Source organism: Vitis riparia, chromosome 1 (assembly GCF_004353265.1).
Source record: "Vitis riparia cultivar Riparia Gloire de Montpellier isolate 1030 chromosome 1, EGFV_Vit.rip_1.0, whole genome shotgun sequence".
Lineage (NCBI taxonomy): Eukaryota > Viridiplantae > Streptophyta > Magnoliopsida > Vitales > Vitaceae > Vitis > Vitis riparia.
In genome coordinates this window covers 5,911,438-5,934,862 of record NC_048431.1, presented here as the reverse complement: position 1 = coordinate 5,934,862, position 23,425 = coordinate 5,911,438, and the positions used below count along the sequence as shown (strand labels likewise).

Sequence of the window (23,425 nt, the reverse complement as noted above, 5' to 3'; positions counted from 1 at the left end):
ATGTTGAAACATTTCAATTACCAAAACAAATTTTATTTATAAAATATCATAAAAAAATAGTTTATACGTTATTTTTTAAATCACTTTTCAAAGTTAGGGTTAAATATGAAACTAAAGGTAATTGTTTGAAATTATTAAAATACAGAGATATAATATTTTGTTTTTATTTAAAAAGTGTTGTTGAAAACTTTTTTTTTTATTTTTAAGAATTTTTTTACGATGTTTTATAAAATAAAGATATATTTGAAACTTGAAATGTTTTTTGAAATGGTTTAATTTTAATCATTTTTTGTATTTTTATTGACACTGTTTTTGTTTTTCTATTTTACTATTATTAAACATATTTATTATTATTTTTAATTCTAAAAAACAAAAAATACTTCTAAAAAACAGTTCTGAAATAAACTTTATTTAAAAAAATGTAATTTAATTTTACTTTTTTTTCGCCACCCAACAGCTTCTAGAGGATAAGGCAACTGAAGATAAGGTCTTTTATGAAATTGGATGGTCATCCGTAAAATTTGAAAAATCTTTTCATCACACCCTTAAAGCTGCTTCTTTTGGTCACAGGCAGGAGACAGTGAGACATCAAAGGGTCTTTTAAACCCAATATAACAGGAATCACGGCGTGGGTTAAATTAAAATTAATAATAATAATAGTAAAAGGTTTGATTTCCTAAAAGCTTGATGTATTTGTTGCATGTTCAGAGGAGAAAAATTCATTCCTCAAGTCAAAGATGTACTGCTCTTACATGAAAAAAAGCTTTGTGATAAGCCATTGTTATGATTGAATAATAGAAGTGGAGTCCACTAGATTACAAAGAATAAATAAATAACTAAAATTGGGAAATTGGTCAAATGTGAATGGACTCAGGTCGGTTGATTTTGACAGACTTGGCCGGAATTTAATAGCCAACTCGGATAATTGTTTTTCATTTTCATGAAGGGTAAATTAAATAGGGAAAACTCTTAACGGATCTTTTTCAAATTCTAATTTGATTTCAACCCCAGATGTGATGGAACCCTATCCCTATTATCTCATCTGTTATTTTAAATTCTTATTACGGGAGACAGATAATACCTATTAATTAATTAATTTTTTTTTTTAAAAGAAAGAAAGTAAGGAAGTAATTAATAATTATAGACGAATTTATTGAGTATATATATAAATAAAATTGGTAATTGTTGTCATACATATTATTATAATAATAATAATACAGAAATAGAAGAGGAGTAACTGATGATATTGCATCACATTAAAAACGCTGAGGGAGATGCGGAACGGCGACTGGCCCACTCACTGACGGACTCCTGAGGCCACGAAAGTCTGGCTGAAGTTGGCGGGAAATCTAGGTGGCCCATGATGGCCACGTGTCATTCATCGAGAGCCTAGGTTTCTCAACGGGGCCCGTAATGAGATCGACGGTCAGCACTTCCTCGATCAGTCCGCCCGTCAGTCAGGATTTAACGGCTGCGATGCGTTTACACCTTCCCGCCTAGGGCAGAGTACATGTGTGAAAGAAATATTGAGAGATCTCTCTTTCCATTTTCACTCGCTTTTAATTATTTTATTGATTCTTTTAATCTTTTCCTATTTTCGTTCTCTTCCTCCTCTTCAGCGAGTCGCCGCCATTGATTTCCATGTTCCTCTGTGGCTGTTTTTTCTTTATCAATCACTAGAATTGCAAAAACTTAGAAGATTTAAAAATGGTGAGAGTTTCATTTTTCTGAATTCAATCGGTCTGGTTGCTTAGAAAACGGTTGAAAGAAAATTCAATTTTAATATTATTTTCTAGGTTGTTCGGTTCAATAAGCCATTGAAAATGGAGAATTTGGAATTCAGCTGAGTCAAATTGTTGTATGAGACTGAGTTGAATGTTTTCTCCGCTTTTCTCGGCAACGAACCAAGATTGTTGCTTGAATTCTTCATCGTTTCAACTTCAATTCACTGGTTTTATTGCGGTTTCTTGATTTTTTATATTTATTTGTGTTTAAACGCTTTGAATTTTATTTTATGTTTTGTGAATTGGTATTGTAGGTTGGATGCAGAATCCTTTTAAAGAATAAAGCAGATTGGCTGAGCACACTTCTTCATAGCAAGTTCTTCGATACATGCGGCGATCACCGTGATCTCCGGAAAAGTGAAAAAAATGTGTTTTGCATTGACTGTAATCTTTGCTTCTGTAAGCACTGTGTTACTTCTTCTGGGCATTGCCTCCATCGGCGCCTTAAGATCTGCAAATATGTCTATCATGATGTGGTTCGTCTTCAAGACATGCAGCAGCATCTTGATTGTTCTAAAATTCAGGTTATTTTTTCAATTATGAAGCGTAATTTTCAGTCTAATTGTGAATTGATGGCTTTTCTTTTGTTGTGTTCATGAAAATGGTCAGATATTGTCATCTCATTTGATGAGTTATAGAATTTGAATATTCTTGAAGTTCTTTTGATTTTCTCTGAACACATATTTTATCATAATATGATACCGAACGAAATTCAGATTAATTTCTATTTAATATCTCCTTTCTTTGGTTATCATCAAATTAGTTGAGAATAATTCTTCTAGTTTGTTTTGATCTATTAGGTCCGTCTAGGTTTTATGTTGATTTATTGTGAATGTCTTAGATGCTAAACTAAAAATTTGTGCAAATTCATTTGATTATCTGGCTTGCATAATGATAAAATCAATCTTTTATTAAAACTATTTCGTCATGTTTTTATGGCTTTTTTCTTATATTAGTAACCAAATTAATTATACATTCCTCATGTGACCTCCATAGCTAATTTCTCGATTACTTTTTTGAACTACTGAATCCATAGACCATGCATTTTGGTTCCACTGGATCTGGTTGTTAATTAGATGTTGAACTCAATAACTTCATGGTTTAATTGGTGTATTTTCATCTAAATAGTTCTAATTATTGTTCTCCAATTAATCATCAGGGCTTCTTTCATTAGTAATTATTTATTTCTGTGTTTTAAGTAATGAATTAATCATACAATTTAGTGCATATTCAATTTTTATTGGTTTATTGCTTCGAAGTTGAATTCATTAAATTTATGCTGATTTGGTGTATTTGATCTCACTAGTTCCAATGATTGTTCTTCTATTAATGGCCATGTTCATCTATTTTTTCATTAATGACTTCAATTTTTATCTTTTACTACTGGCTTTTTGACTAAGGACTTGTACTAACTGATAGATCTGATTTAGCAGACATATAAAATCAATGGTGAAAAGGCTGTTCATCTGAATCCTCGTCCTCAATCCAAGGATTGTAAAGCATCTAAACCAAAAGGAGGTGCATCATGTGAAGCTTGTGGGAGATATATACAAGATCTCCCTAATCGCTTCTGCTCAATAGCATGCAAGGTAATACACAAAACAGTGTGTGTCAAAGTCCATTCAAATGTTACTATGGCAGTCTAATTTGTTGAATCTAGAAGTTCTAACCGTTCCAGTAATTGTGTACATTTCAGGTTTTAATATTTGCAGAGAAGTTTAAAGACCACAACAGCAAGGTTGTCCCTTACCCAGTTCAGGAATTTGCTCACCTGTCTTTGAAGGAAAGCATCGACATGGAAGTAAATTTGAAAGAAAAAGAATTGTCCTCCTCTTTGGCTGACTCACCTATGGAGATTGAAACCCAGACAAGTTCAGCATTGAAACCAAAGAAGCAATTGCACAAAAGGAAAGGCATTCCTAGAAGGTCCCCTCTCTTTTAATGGGTCGAACGTTCTTTGTTTCCCCTCAAACTTTTCTCTATCTATTTTCAATTTTTTTTTCTTTTATAAAGTATCATTATGATAAACTACAGCTAAAATAATCTATAAATTATAATTTAATGAAGAAAACTCATTCCTCAGTAGCCTGCCTTTTTGAGTTTAGTTGGGATGGCTGGAGAAGGAACCCCACATTGTCTGGGTAAAGACTAAATCCTTGTGGTGTACAGCATAAGTGGTGGCGATATTGGCAGGGCTGATGGGTGATATTCGATCCTTGTATTTATCCGGAGAGCTCTGATCGGTTCTATTGTTATAAGATATAACTTTGGTGGAATTTTTGTATCTTAATGGTTGAATTGAATATTCTTCATTATAATAAAGTTTTAATTTTTTTAATGTTTTCTTGTCAGATGTATGTATTCATTGGTGTTGATTATCTTGGGGTCTTAGTCTTGATGGCTTGTTTCTCACTTGATTAGTATGGGCAACTGCTTTCTTTTCTTTTCTTTTCTTTTTTTTTTTCTACTTTTTTGGACGGTAGCAGATTAAGAGCTTTGTCGGAAACACTGTCGGATCTGTGATGACGTCCAGTTTCGTCTGGTCTTATGGTGATTGTTTTCCTGGGTCCTCTCCTCCTTGCGTTGTGGCAACAATGTGTTGTTTATGTTTTCACGTGAATGTGGCAGACAAAAAAGTGCCGCAAGAAAGCTTTGGGGAGAGAATAGGATGCTGAGAATCCAGCTATACAGCAAAACCAAGATAGGGATCAAATGTGTGTGCTCCACATGGATGACTGGACAGTTTCTCATTTCTCCATTCCATGCTTCAGGGTAAAAACTCCATATTTAAGTATTTAACTGCAGCTGTTTGAGGTTGGGAGAAGGTTACAGGAACACGTGACACTCACCATTCAGCTGATTGTTTAGTATCGTCTTTTGCGACTTTTTTTTTTTTCCTGAATATTCTCCTACTTTTTTGACCAGATGCCTTCTATTTACCGGCCAGTCTACGAGCCCAATAAAGTAGATGGGTTTTTGACATTTTGTGCGGTGAAGACATGAGACTACCAAGATTAGGTAGTATAGCTAATTTTCGTCACTCCATGAAAAACTTGATGGTGGTTAAAGAGAAGAGAGGTGCACCCTGGTGCAAATGAGGGGTAGCCTACAATTCAGGGTATTGACAACAGGAAAAGGAAGAGAGATGCATCTTGCAATATGGCTAGTGCAGTTTTTGGGTCTAAAATTTTGTAAACATGTTTCTCTTTTATGAGATCATTGTCTGTTGAGGCCCTTCGTGGAAATATCTCCAATCTAATCATTGATGGAAATGTGTTGAATAACGCGAATTCCTTGAAAAACTTTTTCCCTGATAAAATGAAAGTCGAATATTAGATTATTCATTCAAGAATGTAGAATCAAAGTAGCAACAAGAAAGGTGGCTCTAAGACGCACTATAATTATAGTAGAGAGTGTTGAATGAGACCTGAGATAAATTGAATGAGACGCACTATATTTGAGCTTGTTCTTGTTAGGTTTGTTGGTGTTGGGCTGTTAATTAAAGTTGGGCGTGTGGATGTTTGGGTAGAAAACTCAATGGGCAACATCACATTTGGAGCGCAGAAACGACCAATAGGAAGGCTAGGTTCAGAATGTTCAAATGTGGTTTTGGGCAGAGGATTGAGTGGCTGAAACAATGTCAAAGTATGGAAAAATCAGTCTCTTTGAAAATGAGACGACGAGATCCCAATAACAAGGGAAAGACAGCCTTTGTGAGAAAAGCGCCGCCGAGAAAAAGACATCCAAGAGGATGAAAATTCAATCGGTGAGTGAATGCTTAACAACCAAACCCAAAGACGTAAGAAAAATGAGTAATCAAGTACGTTTTGAACCAATTTTTCTAAAGGAGATTTATTTTGGAGGACAAGTGAGAAAGTTTATCAACGGTGTAAACAACGAAGTCAAAGAGAAAATCCCAGAAAATTTTGAAGATAAGGAAGTATGGGTAAGACGTGTTGTACTCGTTTTTATAATGCTGTGATGCTTTCTTTTGACACCTCCATTTTGTTGATGTGTAAGTAGGAAAATGAGTGAATACTATTGAATTTTCATTTTTGTCTCCTGTTGATTTTCAACATTGTAGTAAATATAATAGTGGAATCCTTCTATTGAAATCATGGTAGAAGGTCCCCAAATTAGAAGAGATTCAATTGTCCTGTGTACTGTAGGTCTTAATGAAGGTGATTGTGTTTGCCATATTGACATGAAATGCAAAAATCAACAATTTCATTGAAATTTGAAACTTGATTACTACTACCCAAGAATAAACCCCATGAGATGGATGACCTAATCTAACATGCCAAACATCCGCTGCCTAAGATGAAGAGGTAACAAAGATTGTAGGCTTATCAAAAGCAAGAAATTGATTAGGACTTGAGACATGACTGTATCTAAGAATACTTGTTGGGTATTTGGTTTGCAGTGTTCAAAGAGGCTGGAGCAGAAGATTGCATTGTTGATGACATTTGAACACGAGTGGGAAGCTTTGGCACTACGAAAATCAAGGTAAAGTGAAGCTGAATTACTCTCTCTCTCTCTCTCTCTATATATATATATATATATTTGACTTTCCAAATTAATAGATATTTTTGTTGGAAGATTGGAAGCAACATCATCCTTAAAAATTAAATAAATGGATTATGAGTAATAACATCTGAGTTTTGGTGATTTCAAATAACTTTTATGGGATATTTTTACCATTTTCTTCCTATGTTGGTTGTTTGGTATGGAAGAAAAATGCACTTACCCATAATTTTCTATGTAGAGGGGCTTAATAATAAATAAATGGATATTGACAAATAGATATTGTTGTGAAAGCATTATGAGTAATAACATCATTCTATTGAGAAAAAAATCTGCCCCATAAAAAAGTAGAAGAAAAGGTTTTGGTGATTTCAAATAACTTTTATGGGATATTTTTACCTTCTTCCTATGTTGGTTGTTTGGTATGGAAGAAAAATGCACTTACCCATAATTTTCTAATTTAAAATTTATCAAGAAAATTTGAAATTTTTAAAAAGTTTTCATAAATTTATTTTTTGATAATTTTATTGTCACATTTTAAGAATAAAATGAAAAAATAAGATCATCAATTTGGATTTTTAAATTTATAATTATTTGAAATCATGGAACTAAACTTGAAAGTGATTTTCCTTGATTGGTGAAAGTATTCAAAGAGGAGGACAGAGAGAAGAGTTGACAAGTAATCCTAATTTTTTAATCAAATATATTGTGTTGTATCCAAATGATATGTAAAGATTATAATAAGGGTGTAATTGGTCGGACACAAGAAAAACAATCTATGAATTTCCTAAAAATTTTGAAGACGTAAAATCATGTATCTAATTGACCATAAAACAAATTTAATAATTCTAAAATAATTAAGTGTAATAAATTTATTAATTTTTATTTTTTAGTAAATTTCTTAACACTTTAAAGAGATGTGACAACCACCATGACTATCTAGAATAATGATTTTGACTTATGAGAATATTAGGAATGCTAGGAAGAATAATGACAATATAATATAGAATGTTTATTTTTCAATTTATAAGATGTATTTTTATATTGAAAACCTTTGTAAGTCAAGTCTAATAACAAAATTTACAATCGTGATTTTCTAAAAAAAAAAATAAAAAAAAAACCCAAAATACTCTCGATTGCTCACAAGAAATAGGGCACTTGAGCACTCCTATGTATTTGTGCTTTTAATCTTTATTTTCTTTTTTACCCAATTTTTGTTTATTTATAAAACTTCCCTTTTAGTACCATCATCCTTACCAAGCAAATTCAATCATACACCTAAATGATTTCATGTCTAAATTGATGATGCTGATTCTTCATCCAAAGGAAGAATGTAAGGTGAATCTAATATTGTTGGGAATAAATTACCAATATAAACTAGGATTAATTCAATAAATATTTCTCCCTATTATAATAAATATGAAGTTAGCAACTTTAGGATTCTACAAGAATCTATCCTCTGAACAAATTATCTTAAAGTCATTCAAAGGATAATAAATAGAAGGAGAGACATTTCAATGAAATTAAGCAGCCTAAAATCACTGCTACATTTTAGAAAAGAATAGTAAATTAAATAATTAACAATATTTAAGTAAGCAAAAAATATGAAGTTCCCCAAACCAAATTTCTTTTCATTTTCTTCATCATGTCAATCCAAAGAACAACAAGAAAACAACCCCCTAAGTTCAAGGCCTATACTCAATAAAAACAACCATGATAAACTAACAACAGAGACCCAACATTCACAAAAGTTAAGGGACACATTTTCTGAATTAGAGATCTAATGTTAAATAAATAAACACATGGGTTCTATTTATCAAGGAATCCCAACTAAATGTCACAATTGGCTCAAATGACCCTCCCTTGAGGGTATATAGGAGACTAAGAAGCTTTTGAAACTTCCTAGAGCAATCTAAATTTGTCTACCAGTAGAGAAGTGTGAAAGATTTTAGAGAAGCCTAGAGATGACCATACATTTCCATACAAAGATGAAAGACAAGGGAAAGGTGTGGACTATTCTAGAAAGTTTCAAAATCATCTTGTATATAGCTTGTATATAAGACTTGTATAGGATATTCTAGAGAATTGTATAGTATTAGTGAACCTTTGTGAGTTTCAAAGAGTTCCTTAGGTGCGTATAAAAAAAGGATAACCTTATTTCGCCAAGACTTCTAATGCAATACAAACTTTATTTCTTTCAAATGTTGCTTTCTTCGTGTAAGCATAGTTAACTAAGTACATAATTTCCCTAACTTTTCTCCAAAATGAATGTCATCATCCATACACCATGTGACAAAAAAAAAAAAAAAAACCTCTATATATACCCTTCGATTACAACAGAAATGACTCTCTCTTTTTTGACATACAAAACTAGCATCGTTTACGGAAACTGAGCGAAAAGTTGAATTCCCTTTAAACATTAGTTCTATCCTTTACTATTAAAGAGCACTTGCAATAGTCAAATCATTGGTGAGAGAGCTTAAAGGAAGGATAGAATGTGCACACCATGGATGCTAAGAAAAATCCAAAGGAAGTTGTCATGCAAGGAAAGAACAAAAGAGGACAAAAGTAAGACACGTAGAGTGGTAGAAAGTTGTTATTAAGGGAAAGAACAAAAGAAGATAAGAGTAGGACACAAAATGGTAGGACACATGATGATTAGAATCCACTTTAGTTACTATTTTCATAAATCAAGAGTAATAAGATATTAAAATATTTTATTATCGTAATTTAAGATATAATATTTATTTTAAATAAATTAAGAGCAATCGAATATTACTAAGGTTCAATTCTTTTAATTTAGGAAATAATATTTATTGTCCTTAATTTTAGGATATTTATTATTATTTTTTTCTATAATTCACAATGAATTATAAAATTTTGAAAAGAAACAATAAAATTCATCGTTTCCATTGTCAAATTATCAAAATTTTCATGGTATCGACGATAGGAGAGGAACTCAAACTTGGGTTTTCTCTAAAGGTGGTTGAATGCCCTAAAAGGCTTAACCCATCCACACAAACCATGACTTCCTCTTTAAAAAAAAGAAAATTTTCAATGTTCTAATCTTCCATCAATATTCTTTCTAGTTTGATTTCAATCAAACTAAACACTATAAATTTTCTACTATAGTAAAATCAAATCATCCTCTTAGTTGGTGGCTTTGGTGTTCTAACCTATCACTAGTGTTCTACCATTCATTAGTATTATTTCTAGTTTGATTTCAACCAAGCTAAACGCTACAAATTTCCTACTGTAGTGAAATCAAATCATCCTCTTCATACGTGACATCGCTAAATCTCTTAAGTAAAGAAAAACCTATTGAAAAAATTAAAGATGATGAGGAAAACAAAAGTTTTATCACTTCGTGAGTTCTTGGAATGATGAAAGAACACATTTTAAGCAAAATATTTGATGTTAACATTGTATATGAGGTATGAACTTATCTTAAAGAACAATTATTTCCTATGACAATGGAAAAAAAATGATCTCTTCAAGAATATTTGAGAGATTTAAAATATATATATATATATGATAATCTCATACCAAGGCAAAGTATGTTGATTTGCTCATGATTTAGGATAAAGGCATATATATATATTTGTCAACTCTACATTTCTAGCCAATTCATAGTAGCTTTTCATGAACATAAGCAATCATTCACTACCAAAAATGAGGAAAGAAAATGTTCCTAGAGCATGCATAAGTTTTAATTGGGATAACATAATCATGGTCAAAATGATTGAAAAGATAGAAATTTCAATTTGATAAGAGGTTTCACCTTTTCTATTAGTTACAATTCTAAATAAATATATATAAATATATATGCTTTTATCAAGTTACATGTTTCAAGATAAGTTGGATGTTCCCATTCATTCTCATTTTGGGAGGCGACATATTAAGGGAAAGAATAAAAGAGCACAAAAACAATAAAAATGCAAGATGATAAAATTATAATATCTCCATAAATCACAAGTAATCAAATATTAAAATATTAGATTCTCCGAATTTAGGATATAATATTTATTTTAAATAAATAAGAGCAATCAAATATTAATAATATTTTATTCTCTTAATTTAGAAAATAATATTTATTTTCCTTAATTTAGGATATTTAGTATTTTTTTTCCCTATAATTCACAATGCATTCTTATATAAATTTCTGAAAAAATAAAATATAATAAATCTTCCCTTACATTGCGAAATTATCAATTTTTTCAATTGCTTCAATGGCCGATATGTGAGTCTCTGTTTCACTAAGCTAATTGTTGGATCACTATAAGTTTTTTTTCCCATAAATCTTGTGGTTTTAGTGAGTAGTTTCCCTTGAGAATCTGGACTAGCCACCGTCCAAATCCACAAAACAAACACGTCTTTATGGCCAACATAATTCTCAAATCAATTATATCAAAACCTAAATAACATAGGAAAGAAACTAGTCTCATAAAGTACCTTTGTTGTTGAGAAACTGAGGGTCCAGCGGGAGGTCTAGAAACTTTGTTGTTTTTCCTCCTCGTATGATCTCTTTGCTTACTGCACTCCACATGTTTGAAAAATCTCATCCAACCTTATACTGCTTATGGTTATAGTAAAAGGGTTTTGAGGCTTCAGACGAGGTTTCTGGGGGCAAGGCCTAAACGACTCATGATCCAATAGACAATGCCCAAGCATGGGTCGAAAACCACCTTGGTCCTAGGGTCCTGGAGCAGTTGGGTTACAACGCCACCCAACCCAGCCTGTGCAGACCATAAAATTAGTAAGAGGCATGGTATTAGATTAGGGGTTAGCATAACAAATGCTTAGATCAAGACAACATCAGTATACATGATAAGATAGGATGCAATTACCTATAACTTTTTGCCATGGGTAGCATCTCGTGCCTATCAGTACTGTAATATACGACTATATGTGTCTGAATGCAGCTATACAAGCCTTAGGACCATAACCAAGCCTAATCTAGATGTCATGTCTCTTGGCTGGGCGGTTCATGTTATGCTAAGGGTCTCCAACGGGCGGGCCGGGCCGGGCCGGGCCTGAAATAAGAGGCCCGCGGCCCAGCTCGGGCCGGGCCTATGGGCCCGTTGACCAGTCAACGGGCCGGGCCGGGCCGGGCCATGCAAGAATGGTAGGCCCGCGGCCCGGCCTATGAGCCCGCGGGTTGGCGGGCTGGTGGGCGGGCTTGGGCGGGCCGGGCCGGGCCGGGCTGGTGGGCGGGCTTGGGCGGGCCGGGCCGGGCCGGGCCGGGCGGGCTTTTTTATTAAAGCCAAAATGAAAGGGAAGGGAGAGGGGGGGATTCGAACCCCTCCCCTCATGGTTAAAGTTTAAAGCTTTAACCAACTAAGCTACAAACTTTTTATGTTTTATTAATGGACTTAGTTATATGTATATAAAAATACAGTATATTATTTTTAAAAAAAAAATTAAAGGCTCCAACGGTCATGTGACCGTTGGAGCCTTTAGCTCCATCCCATTATTCCCATATGACCGTTGGAGGCTCCAACGGTCACATGTCAAATTTTTTTTTTTTTTTTTAATTTTTTTTTTTAAAATCTTCCTATAAATACATCTTCTTCCATTTCATTTTTTCATCAAATTCTCTCTATTTCTCTCTCTATTTCTCTCACATTCTACAATATTTCAAATTCTTTTATTTTTCCATCAAATTATACAATATTGTTGGTGGTGCAAAACAAGCATTGGTGGCTCCAAGAGTTCAAATTTGCTAGGAATTTCTGCATCGGTTCTCTAATTGAGTAACATACTTCACCCCTACTACTTTATTTTTTTGTTACATTTTTTTTATATTTATTACTTTATTATTTTTGGCATAATATTTTATCAATAATTATAATATGACAAGTGCTTCTTCATCATCTAGTCCATGTGATGAAATATCATCAAACAAAAAATTTACTTCAAATATATGGAATTTTTTGATAGAATAGAAATAATTTTAGAAAATAATAAAAAAGAAATAAAAGCAAAATGTAAAATTTGTAATAAATTTCTTACTGGTGGCTCAAATGCAGGCACAAGTCATTTAAAAAGACATCATGAAAATTGTAAAACTAAAAATAATGTAGATATTATAAATTATATGCAATTAGGTAAAAATGAAAGTGGAAATTTAAAAACATTTTCTTATAATGAATCTAACTGTCGTGAAGAAATGATTGATTATATAATAAGAGCAGAACAACCTTTCAACATGATGGAAACTCATGATTTTGTAGGAACAATTCAACGAGGTATTAATCCTCAATTTAAAGGTTGGTCTGGAAATACAGTTAAAAGAGATATTATGAAAAAATTTTATACACAAAAAGAAATTTTAAAAAATTTTTTTGCAAATTTTGAAGGAAATATTTGTTTAACATCTGATATTTGGACATCTTTAACTCACACTGGTTTTTTATGTATAACTGCTCACTACATTGATAATGAATGGAAATTAAATAAAAGAATAATTTCATTTAAATTAATAAATGCTCCACATAGTGGTAAAAATATAGCATCTTTAATAAATGATGAAATTATAGATTTAGGCATTCGTGATAAAATATTGACAATAACATTAGATAATGCTGCTAATAATGATGCAGCAATACATAGATTAAAACTATATTGGCAAGTAAAAGAAGATCATGCTAAAATATTTCATGTGCGTTGTTGTGCACATATTTTAAATTTAATTGTAAAGGATGGATTAAAAAATGTTGATAGTACATTGGAAAAAATTAGAGGCATTGCATATAGTATTAATAGTTCTCAAGCAAAACATGAATTATTTTTTCATTGTTGCAAAATGTTAAATATGAAAAGAAAAAATATAAATTTGGATATGGCCATTAGATGGAATTCCACATATAAACTTTTACAAAATATTACAAAATATAGAAGAGTAGTCGAATTATATGAAATACAATTAATTAATAATGATTGTGAAGCAGATATTTATGCATTAAATGATTATGATTGGCATATTGCGGATCTTTTAAGAGATCTTTTTGAAGTTTTTGATATTTCAACAAACATTTTTTGTGGTGTATATTATCCAACTTCAAATCGAGTTATTACGCAAATAACTAATATTTTTCTTGTATTTCAAAAATATTTAAGTTTTGAAATATTTAATGATACAATATTTGCAATGATAGAAAAATTTAGAAAATATTGGGGAGAAATACCTTTAATTTTTTATATTGCTTTAATTGTGGACCCTAGATTGAAATTTGAAGCTTGTGATGAATGGTTAAAAGTTATTTATTTTAATGACCAAATAAAAATTGAAGAAATTAAAAATGAAATAAATTCATTATTATATAATTTATATAACTATTATAAAGAAAAATATGGTAATGATATTAATACTATTAAATTGCCACCTACATCTACAAACTCCTCATCTTTTTATAAAGGAGCTCTAGAAATGTTGAAAAGTCGAAAAAAGACAACAAATAGTTCTCCAAATAATACATCTGATTTAGATAAATATCTTAATACTGATACAATTTCATTTGAAGATCAAGAAGATTTTGATATTTTAATATGGTGGAAATCACATCAACACAAATATCCTGTGCTTTCTATAATTGCTCGTGATGTACTAACAATTCCTGTGAGTACAGTTGCATCAGAAGCTGCTTTTAGTGCAGGTGGAAGAGTAGTTAGTAAAAAACGATGCAACTTAGCGCCAGATGTTATTGAAGCAGGGATATGTGTGAAAGATTGGGAAATAGCAGATAAAAGGATGTATGATTCCATTCGAGAAACAGAGATGCTTGCCGATATGGAATCTTTAAAATTATCAAGATCTTCATGGATGCATGATAGTTCGCCATCACCGCCAGAAAATAATGACTAAATGTATATTATTTTTTTATTTTTATTTTTTGTGGTTGAAAAATACAGATGATTGACAAATAAATAGGTGCCAACCTAGTTGGGATGTATTTATTTTGTAGTGATGTAAACTTTTCCCACATTTTCAAATGTAATTATATATTCAATGAATAAAATTTTGAAATGAATATTTTTTTTAATAATTTTTATTTTTGTAATTTTTTTTTAAAGGGGCGGGCCTACGGGCGGGCCGGCGGGCCGGGCCTACGGGCCGGGCCTATGGGCGGGCCGACGGGCCGGGCCGGGCCTAAACTTAGGCCGCGGCCCGGCCCGCCCAAAAACGGGCTCGGGCCGGGCTTGGGCCCGGCGGGCTTGGGCCGGGCTTTAGCCCGTCGGGCCGGGCCGGGCCTAAAGCGGGCCACGGGCCGCGGGCTTTTTGGAGACCCTTATGTTATGCTAATTCCGACTCAAACACAAGGCTGTGACACAATTAATCTTGATCCGTATTGAAAACTGGTTGAGACAAAATGAGGGACTACCGTTCAAACAATTAATTTGAAGGTTACGCATATCTCCTTTAAAACAAATTTAACGCAAATTCAGTTGATTAACCTAATTATTACTTTAATTTATTTGACTCACTTAAAATTTAATTTTAAATAAATGGATCAAAATTAAGTTATGTGTATTGGGTTCCAAGAATTTGATTATTAAAATTGCGTTTAAGTGTTATTTTAGAAAACATTTTTAATATTTCTAATATTTGAATGATAAAAATATTCAAATATTAAAAATACTTCCTAAAATTACTATCAACGACTTTTAAATAACACATCACTATTTAATAATTATATCATATTGTAGTTTATATTTTACGATATCAACGTGACCCATTCACACAAATTATCACATGTTATCATCATGACGTGTTGACTAGAGAACATAAGCCCCAATGGGCTTAAAGCGGCCCAAAGTTCCAAACCCATCACCGTCGGGAGGCAGGCTTGCTTTCACATTGTAGTTCAGTTCATTAAAAAGAAACAATTTATACTGTGTTGAATAATATTTTGTTATATAACTTAGTAATGTTATATTAATACTCATTTCAAGATTTTATTATATAAAATATTTAAACAAATATAAATATTTAGATATTTACTTTCATGGTTATTTTTATAATAATTATTAATAATAAGTATGAAAATACTATAATAAAATAATGTAATAATTTTAAAATAATAAAATATATAAATAAACTTAAATATATATTTTATTTAATATATTTATATTTATCTTTATAATATAATTTGATATATCAAAATTTAAAAATAAATACTATTAAAAATGTTAATTATATATATATATTATTTTTTAAAAATAATTTTATTTTTAATAAATAATTTTATTTTTAATAAAAAATAAATAAAATATTTATGATATCATCTATTTGATCACAATTCAATCAAATTGAATCATGAATTGATGACTTTTTTAATTTATTAATGAATAAAAAATATTGCATAAAACCTCAAATACAATTACTTAATGATTATTTTGTAGTATGAAATAATTACAATATAAATGACAAGAAGTATACTTTTTGATAAAATAATAATAATAATAATATGGTATTTCTATTTTTATTATATTATATTTTAAAAGTAAAATTAAATATCTTTATTTGTAGCTGTCATCAAGAGCTTTATAATCATATTTTTATGGGATAATTATGTTTTGGACTAGGCCTAAACGACGTCGCAATCGATGAAAGCAATAACTGAATACGTCACGAGCGCAATGGCTCGTTTGGCAACATTAGAAAAGGGCCCAAAAAAAAAAAACAGGAAAAGGAAAATTAAAGGGAGTGGGCGACTTCGTCCACACACGGTAAACTCGGCGTGGCCCGCGAACGTCTCGGACATCGTAGTAGTCTCTGCCTGCCGACGTGCTTTCAGTTACGAAATCACCAAATCTTCCTTTTTCTCATTCTTCTTCTTATTCTTTTGCTTTCTTTCAATCTCCGATTTTCGCGGTTGAGGTCCTGAAGATACTTTTTCAAATGTCGGTGAGTTTTCGTTCTTATTACTTTGATTTTTTTTTTTTTTTTTTTTTTTGTCTGTTTTGTTTGGTTTTTGCTGGTTTTGAGATTTGCAAGATCTGGTTTCGTTAATTTCTGTTCTTGAGTTTGAATGTACTGTTGGAGATCTGTGAATGTTGTGTCAGGGCATGAGAGTAGTTGGATTGAAAATGTTGATTATGTCTGTTTGGTTGCTGAGAAAATGTAGGATGAAAAAAGAATTGGATTCGATCTGAAAGGACAGCAGACTTTACTCAACTAAGATCCATTGAACCGATATCTTCCTTATCTGCAAAGCTTCATATCATCTGCGTATACTATAAGATAATAATTACTAATAATCAGCTAATCTAGTCATAAACTGATCTAATACTTTTCCTTTTATACTTTTAGAAAGTGGAATGGCTTTGATCTATCTATTATCTCACTTTTTTTATTCAGACAGAAGCAAAGTAACACGATTCTGATTCTCTCTTCTTTTTTCACGCCTTTCAATTCCTGAATGGGTGATGTTACCGAGCTTTAGCAAGCACATGTATTGCTCTGTATGCATCTTCTCCTGATAAAATGCCTGATATCATTTTATTGCTGTTTCTCTTCAATTCATTTCTTGGGCATCTTCTCTCATTTCTGCTCTTTAAGGCCACTGGCTTTTGTTTGAATCTTGGAAAGTACTTAAGATAATGGGGAAAAAAATTTCTTGAAGGAATTTCAAATTCTCTTAGTTTGAATGAAAATAAGAAGAAAAAAATTAAATATAATAAAAATTATTTAAAACCTCAGAACATTTTCAAATTTGCCATTTTCTATATAAAAATGGAAAATTGAAGAAGATTAGAGAAATTTTATTGAGATCAATGGTCACTTGTTGTGACTTTGATTGTAACACTTAAATTATCTATGACGCTTCACTGCAGGAAGTACTAATCTTTTTTACTTAGCTTTCTTATTTTCTTACCTTAACTCCTCTGGTGACTTTACTTTTCAGGATACCAACATGAACAACATATCCTGTTGTCAGGCTTTCCGTTTTAGTTCTCTTAGAAGCACCTAATTGAGTGTGTTATGTGCAGGTCCAAGTGGACCATATTGATCCAAGGATTGGAGTGGATCCCCAGTCGGCCTTTACACCAAACTGGACAATTACTGTTTCAGATGTGAGGAAAAAAACCTTTAGGAAAACCATTGGTTGGTGCTAATGATAATGCAGTTCAATTCATGAGATGGATATCAGTAGCGATGAATATGTATTTGGTTTCTGATTTCTAATCAAATATCTGCTTTTTGCATCATAACAACTAATATGGTAATAATAAAGAAATAAATAGTGACGGTTTGGTAAGATTCCCTGGTTATGTCAAATTTCTCCATTAATATGAAATCATTTCTCAAACTGTTCAATATCAAGTTTTTTTTTTTTTTTGATAGATTAAACTGTTCAATATCAAGTTATGCAAAACTATTTGAATAGTTCATTTGGTTGTATACTGCAATTTCTTAGTAGAAAAGTAAATATATATTCATCTGCTCTTTTCTTTCTCTTCTTACAGATAAGAACAGTTAAAGTTAGCAACATCTCCTTGGCTGTCACTGAGAGGGATATTAAAGAATTCTTTTCTTTCTCTGGTGATATACAATATGTTGAAATGCAAAGGTTAGCCCTCTTCAGTCTCAAATTGCCTGGCAATTTATTAATTAATTTATTTGAAGAAGTCATTCTGAAGAAAGTTAGTGGTATTTTTTGCAGGGAGGCTGAAAAGACTCAGCTTGCATATGTCACCTTCAAGAATTCACAGGGAGCAGACACAGCTGTGCTCCTGACGGTAGGCTCCTTATTATGTGAACTGTTGTGACTTGAATATCTTTTCTTAATCTTCTGGTGAGTTTCATATCTTTATGTGAATGTCAGTGCCAAAAAGAAAATTGTACGATGGAAGTCATTTTTAAATTCATCTAAAGAACACTTCCCAATTTTTTGAAGTAAGGAGCAACTTCAAAATGAAAAGATTGCAAAAATATTCGGATTAATAATCATTTACAAAATAAAGAAATTAAAGCCATAGTTCCATGCATAAAATGACTCTTAATTAAGATTTGGGTGCATGGCATGACACAACAGATGCAAACCTTGCATATTGAGGGTTCCCACCTAAGGCAATTTTTTTTTGAGGCCCCCACCACTTGCCTCAGGGGAGGGTTGGATGTGTAAACCCCAGATGCCTTCCGAAACCCAACTTATGGGGAATGAGGTGCCCATTTGGAAAATATTTGTTGATCTTCTTACTTCTGTGTTGATTCAGGGAGCCACCATAGCTGATCTTTCTGTCTCTATAACACCTGTTGACAATTATCAGCTGCCTCCTGGAGCTCTTCCACCTAGCCCGGTAAACCAATGGCTCTTATAATCCATGTCTATATATTTTGTTTTGTTTTTTATGCAGTAGTGTTTGATCTATTGTCATACTTAACAGATGCAAATAGAGTGGCATTTAGATACTCTTTTAAATTATAGGGGGAAAATCAAATAAGGGATTCACTGTGCTGTTTTGAGTGCAATGCTTCAAAGCATCTGGAAATTTGGCACTTCAATCTATGTTAAATGGATAATTCAAATTGTGTGAACTTCCCATGTCATTCTTGACATGAAATGAAGAAGCATATGGGATATGTCTCCCTGCACTTGTCTGTGACATATCCTTGGAGTGTTAGGCAGAGGCATCCTTAGTCCTTATCCTACATGGATATTTAGGTCCCTATAATATAGCTCAAAATGGATATATGCCTGGATCCATGTCAATCCTTTTTTTTTTTTAAAGCTGATATACATTTTAATGGTTGAGAGTAAAGAGCTTCATGGTTATTTGAATGAGTCTAAAGGAAAATGCAAGATTTGCATGTGAAAAAAGAAAAGAAAGGAAAAAAGAGAAGGGAGAAATATAGTGTATTTTCCGTCTTTGTGTTCTATAACACCCTATTTTTGCTATGAGTTTAAATATTTCTTCTAAGATTAATTAGGGAGAATATATAAATATTTTATATAATACTCTTCATGCTATGCACTGTCTTTCTTTACACACCCACCCCCTTTTTGAAGGAAAAATTGATTAAGTAACAATTTTTGCAATTACTCAGAATGTAGGGATGATTCAGAAGCATGTATAGCTTATTCATTCATGTGCAACTGGAGGAAGATAAAAGTGAACCTATATTAGTTTTTTTTTTTTTTCTGTTAGACAGCCAATGAACCCACTCTGTTAGGTGATGAGCTAACAATATATGTAAAGTTGACTTTGGTTATGGCTATAACACCCCATATTTTACTTGCAGCCTCTGTTCAGTTGCAAGTGAGTTCAATAAATGGGAGAATGAACCAGCAGTGAGGTTCTAATCCGAGACTTTCTAAAAACTGAGGCTCTAATGACATGTTAAGCAATCTGTTTTCCAACAAGTTTAAATTGTTAGGTAATGAACCACCAATACATATGAAGCCAACTTAGGAGAAAGCCTCATCAATTTTCTTGCATAGTTCATGTATTTTAACCAATAAACATAAAACATTTATAGAAGGCATGTTTTGTTTTTCCACCATTTGTCTGCCAGCAGTATCCTAGCTGCATCCAATTATGAGAAATAGTCAGGTAACTGATGAAGTCATACCAATCCTCAATCACCTTGCTAGATAGTTCATGCTTTCTTAAAATAGTGTTCTGGTGGGCATGTGTGTATTAAGCTTTTGCCTTGAGCTTGAAAAAAAAAATATCATAAAAACAAATTTAAAGCACTCTTAGTTGTTCATTTTTATGTATGAGGATAAAGGAAAGATGCCAAGTTTTGAGCAGATGCATGTATATGTAGCAAATATTTAAATACTTTCAACATATTCCTTTTTATTTTCATCCGCGAAGGAGGAAAAGCTGCACACTACCAATTCTGCTGTTAAGAAGGGTGAAGATGTGGTGAGCACCATGCTAGCCAAGGGCTTTGTTTTGGGAAAGGATGCTATCAACAAGGCAAAAGCCTTTGATGAGCAGCATCACCTGGTCTCAAATGCCTCTGCTACAGTTGCTTCCATCGACCGTAAGATGGGTCTGAGTGAGAAGCTAAGCATTGGAACAGCTGTGGTCAATGAGAAGGTTAAAGAGATGGATGAGCGATATCAAGTGTTTGAAAAGACAAAGTCTGCCCTTGCAATTGCAGAGCAGAAGGCAAGCATTGCAGGATCTGCTATCATGAATAACCATTATGTAGCCACAGGGGCTTCTTGGGTTTCAAGCGCATTAAGCATGGTTACAAAGGCAGCTGAGGATGTGAGTGTGATGACCAGGGAGAAGGTTGAAAGGGCCGAGGAGGAAAAAAAGGAGATCATTTACAGGGAAAAGATGGGCTTTGTTAACGATTACGCACAGATTCATCTTGATGAATCACCCGCTGGTGAGCCTCCAATAGTTCCTGTTGATTCAGTTGATGACTGTAAGCTTGGAATGATATGATTACTGTGCTCAAAATGTCTCTCTACACTTGATTCTTTTTCCCTTTTTTTGTATGATTTTCATGGATTTTTAGGTTTTACTTCTGTTTATACACTTGAAATAGCAGAACTGTACTCTGTAGATTCTGATTTGTTGTACCATCGTTCTAATGCTGTCCAGTTTATCCATGATTCTCATTTTCCCTTCATTTGTTCTCTGAACTCATTTCCACCTCAAAATTCAAACTGATATGATTCTATTCAAAGACTATTTTTCTTGATACTCTCTTGAAATATCATCCAATCACTATTTCAGCAATATTTTCACGTGGAAGAATCAACCAGAACTTTGTCCTAATTAATTCTGGATTAAATTATTTCATGCCCAGATGGCCTTGGTGTAAATAAACGGACCTTAGGCCTATGTTGCTTCTTAACTTTCATCTTAGGATTTGATTTGTTAAGTGCTGTGTAAGTTTTTAGGTTTTGAATTACTACATTTATCTTTTGCCTTGGTTTCTGGAAAGTAGCCTGGGACTAGAGATCTTGTGGAACAAGACTTTAAAATGTTGCTGAGAACACACGCATTTGGTAACGGGTCAACCTATGTCAGGTTGGAGGTCCCGTCCAACTTTCCACTCAACACTTTCTTTTACCATGCATCTGTTCCAACTTCCAAGATGTTGGAGAATAATTTTTTTATTTTTTTTTCCTTGGGAAAACTATATAAAAGGCAGTCCAACCCACAAACTATTTAAAAAAAAAAATGTTGAAAAGGTTCTTTGTGAAAGGTATGATGGTCTCTTCAAAATATTAATAAAAGGGTGATTTTCATTGCTAAAAATTTCAATATGACAAAAATGCTCTTAAAAGTTCCTATTTTTTTTTCTTGATTTTGTATATAATTTAATACCAATATTTTCAGCATGATTATTGAATTGAAAAAATTACCAATTTATGATTCAATAGTCAAATTAGTGATTGAACCGTCATGATGTTATAAATATATAATTTATATTATATAAAATTAAAAATAATTACTTAAAATTAAGAATGCATATATATATATATATATATATATATATATATATATATAATTGTAATAATATTTCATTTTTTAAAATTTGATATTTTAAATTAAATGATAAAAATAAATATAAATACATTAAATATATTTAGAGATGAAATGAAAATAATAATATTTAATTTTATTTATATGTCTATATATTTTATTATTTTAAAATTTTAAAAATTATTATATTAATTAATATATGTTATTTTTATACTTATCATTATAGAATTATTATAAAAATAAACATGATGTAAATATTTTTATAATGATTTTATATGATGTAAATTGGGAAAAAAAATCAATATGTCACATTGTTATTAAATTTATTGTACGGCAATAGGTTTTGATGCAATTGAGTGGCTCAGTAGTGCACCTCTTTGCGTTTAGGAAGTTGAACCAGCCCAGCAATATTTTGGTAAACCATCCATTGACCGTTTCTTCAGAAATCGGCCAGTTCATCTCGCTCAGCGGTCCAACCACTTTAACACCTAAACGGTCTGATTTAGCCAGCCGGACTGAGAGGCCTCCATGACACATTTTATTACAATTTTTTGGTTGATCGAGGGATCAAATGGTATAGTGCTTTTGTTGGTAGCTCGGAAGATTAGAAGCATGATTATTGCTTTCCAATTGACTTTTTTTGCATTAATTGTTACTTCATCAATCTTATGGATGGTATATTTTGTATTTGCTTCTTGTGATGATTGGTCAAGTAACAAAAAAAATTATATTTTTCAATACATTATTATGGATTGGGTTAATCCTTCTTATGGATACTTAATTCGCTCATCTTTTGAACATACTTGTCCTACATCCGAAAATGAAACAACCCCTTCTTCTACACCTTTTTTTTCTTGTTGATAACTTGCTCCAGGTTCCAAATTTAACGGTGACAACTAAACACGAGAGTTGCATTTATTGCAAGATTTAACCCAAATCATATGTTTGCTTTTCTGAAGGCACTCCTTTCTTTCAAGTGGATTTGCGACATATCAATACTTAGGTTCTTCACTTTGCATTAAATTAAACCACATGCTCCACTACTTGCATGAGCTCCTATTAATTCCTTTGAGTTCATTCTTGCTAACATCCTCCCCAGGATATTTAATGAATTGGGTAGAACACTACATAGGTCTATACGTACAATACCTAGTATCTATCATTTATGACTAGGACTACTAGGGTATCTAATTTTATTTACTCTAGTAGCTTTCGTTTCTCAGTGTCAATGTTGGCCGAACATAGTGTTTTTGTGGTTGGTGTTTGTCGGACCATCCAATTCAATTCAGTTTTTAAAAGATTGTTCCTACAAAAGAAAGTCCATGACAGGCTACCATCTAGTGCCCCTATGACACAACATATTTTCTCTTGTATTGTAGCAGCAAAGTCGGCTCTAAACCGAAGTTAGTGCTCCAATTTAAGAAGACACGTTTTTTATTATTTGTATTAAGATTTGATTTGAGACAATACCAAAAAAAGACTTATGGGGACTTAATTAAAAAAAAAGTGAAAATTGAATTCTTTGCATGATAAGACTCAAACTTAATCCCGAAAAAAGAGACTCCTCCATTTCAAATAATCAATATGCCCTTTTTATAAAAATGTGTTAAGTGTTTTATTATATTTACCAAAGAATTTGAAGCCCATTGAAAACTTAG

The 23,425-nt window shown here is 32.2% G+C and overlaps 2 protein-coding genes across 4 annotated transcripts; both read left to right on the top strand.

Annotated features, from left to right (window-relative positions):
- Window positions 1–1,555: 1,555 nt before the first annotated feature.
- LOC117921717 lies at window positions 1,556–4,122 on the top strand. Its single transcript, XM_034839679.1, has 4 exons — window positions 1,556–1,710; window positions 2,039–2,308; window positions 3,218–3,373; window positions 3,481–4,122. The coding sequence occupies exons 1-4, from the start codon at window positions 1,708–1,710 to the stop codon at window positions 3,724–3,726; spliced, it is 675 nt and encodes a 224-aa protein (XP_034695570.1). The 5' UTR covers window positions 1,556–1,707; the 3' UTR covers window positions 3,727–4,122.
- An 11,886-nt stretch (window positions 4,123–16,008) lies between these two features.
- LOC117921903 (binding partner of ACD11 1) lies at window positions 16,009–20,904 on the top strand. 3 transcript variants are annotated; one of them, XM_034839852.1, is made up of 6 exons: window positions 16,010–16,215; window positions 17,301–17,384; window positions 17,778–17,881; window positions 17,975–18,050; window positions 18,528–18,611; window positions 20,133–20,904. In XM_034839852.1, exons 1-6 carry the CDS (start codon window positions 16,210–16,212, stop codon window positions 20,715–20,717), a joined length of 939 nt encoding a protein of 312 aa, XP_034695743.1. In that variant the 5' UTR covers window positions 16,010–16,209; the 3' UTR covers window positions 20,718–20,904. The 3 variants fall into 3 exon arrangements, with proteins under 3 accessions (XP_034695752.1, XP_034695743.1, XP_034695745.1); XM_034839861.1 differs by lacking the exon at window positions 18,528–18,611 and having other exon boundaries at window positions 16,009–16,215; XM_034839854.1 differs by lacking the exon at window positions 17,301–17,384.
- Window positions 20,905–23,425: the final 2,521 nt, after the last annotated feature.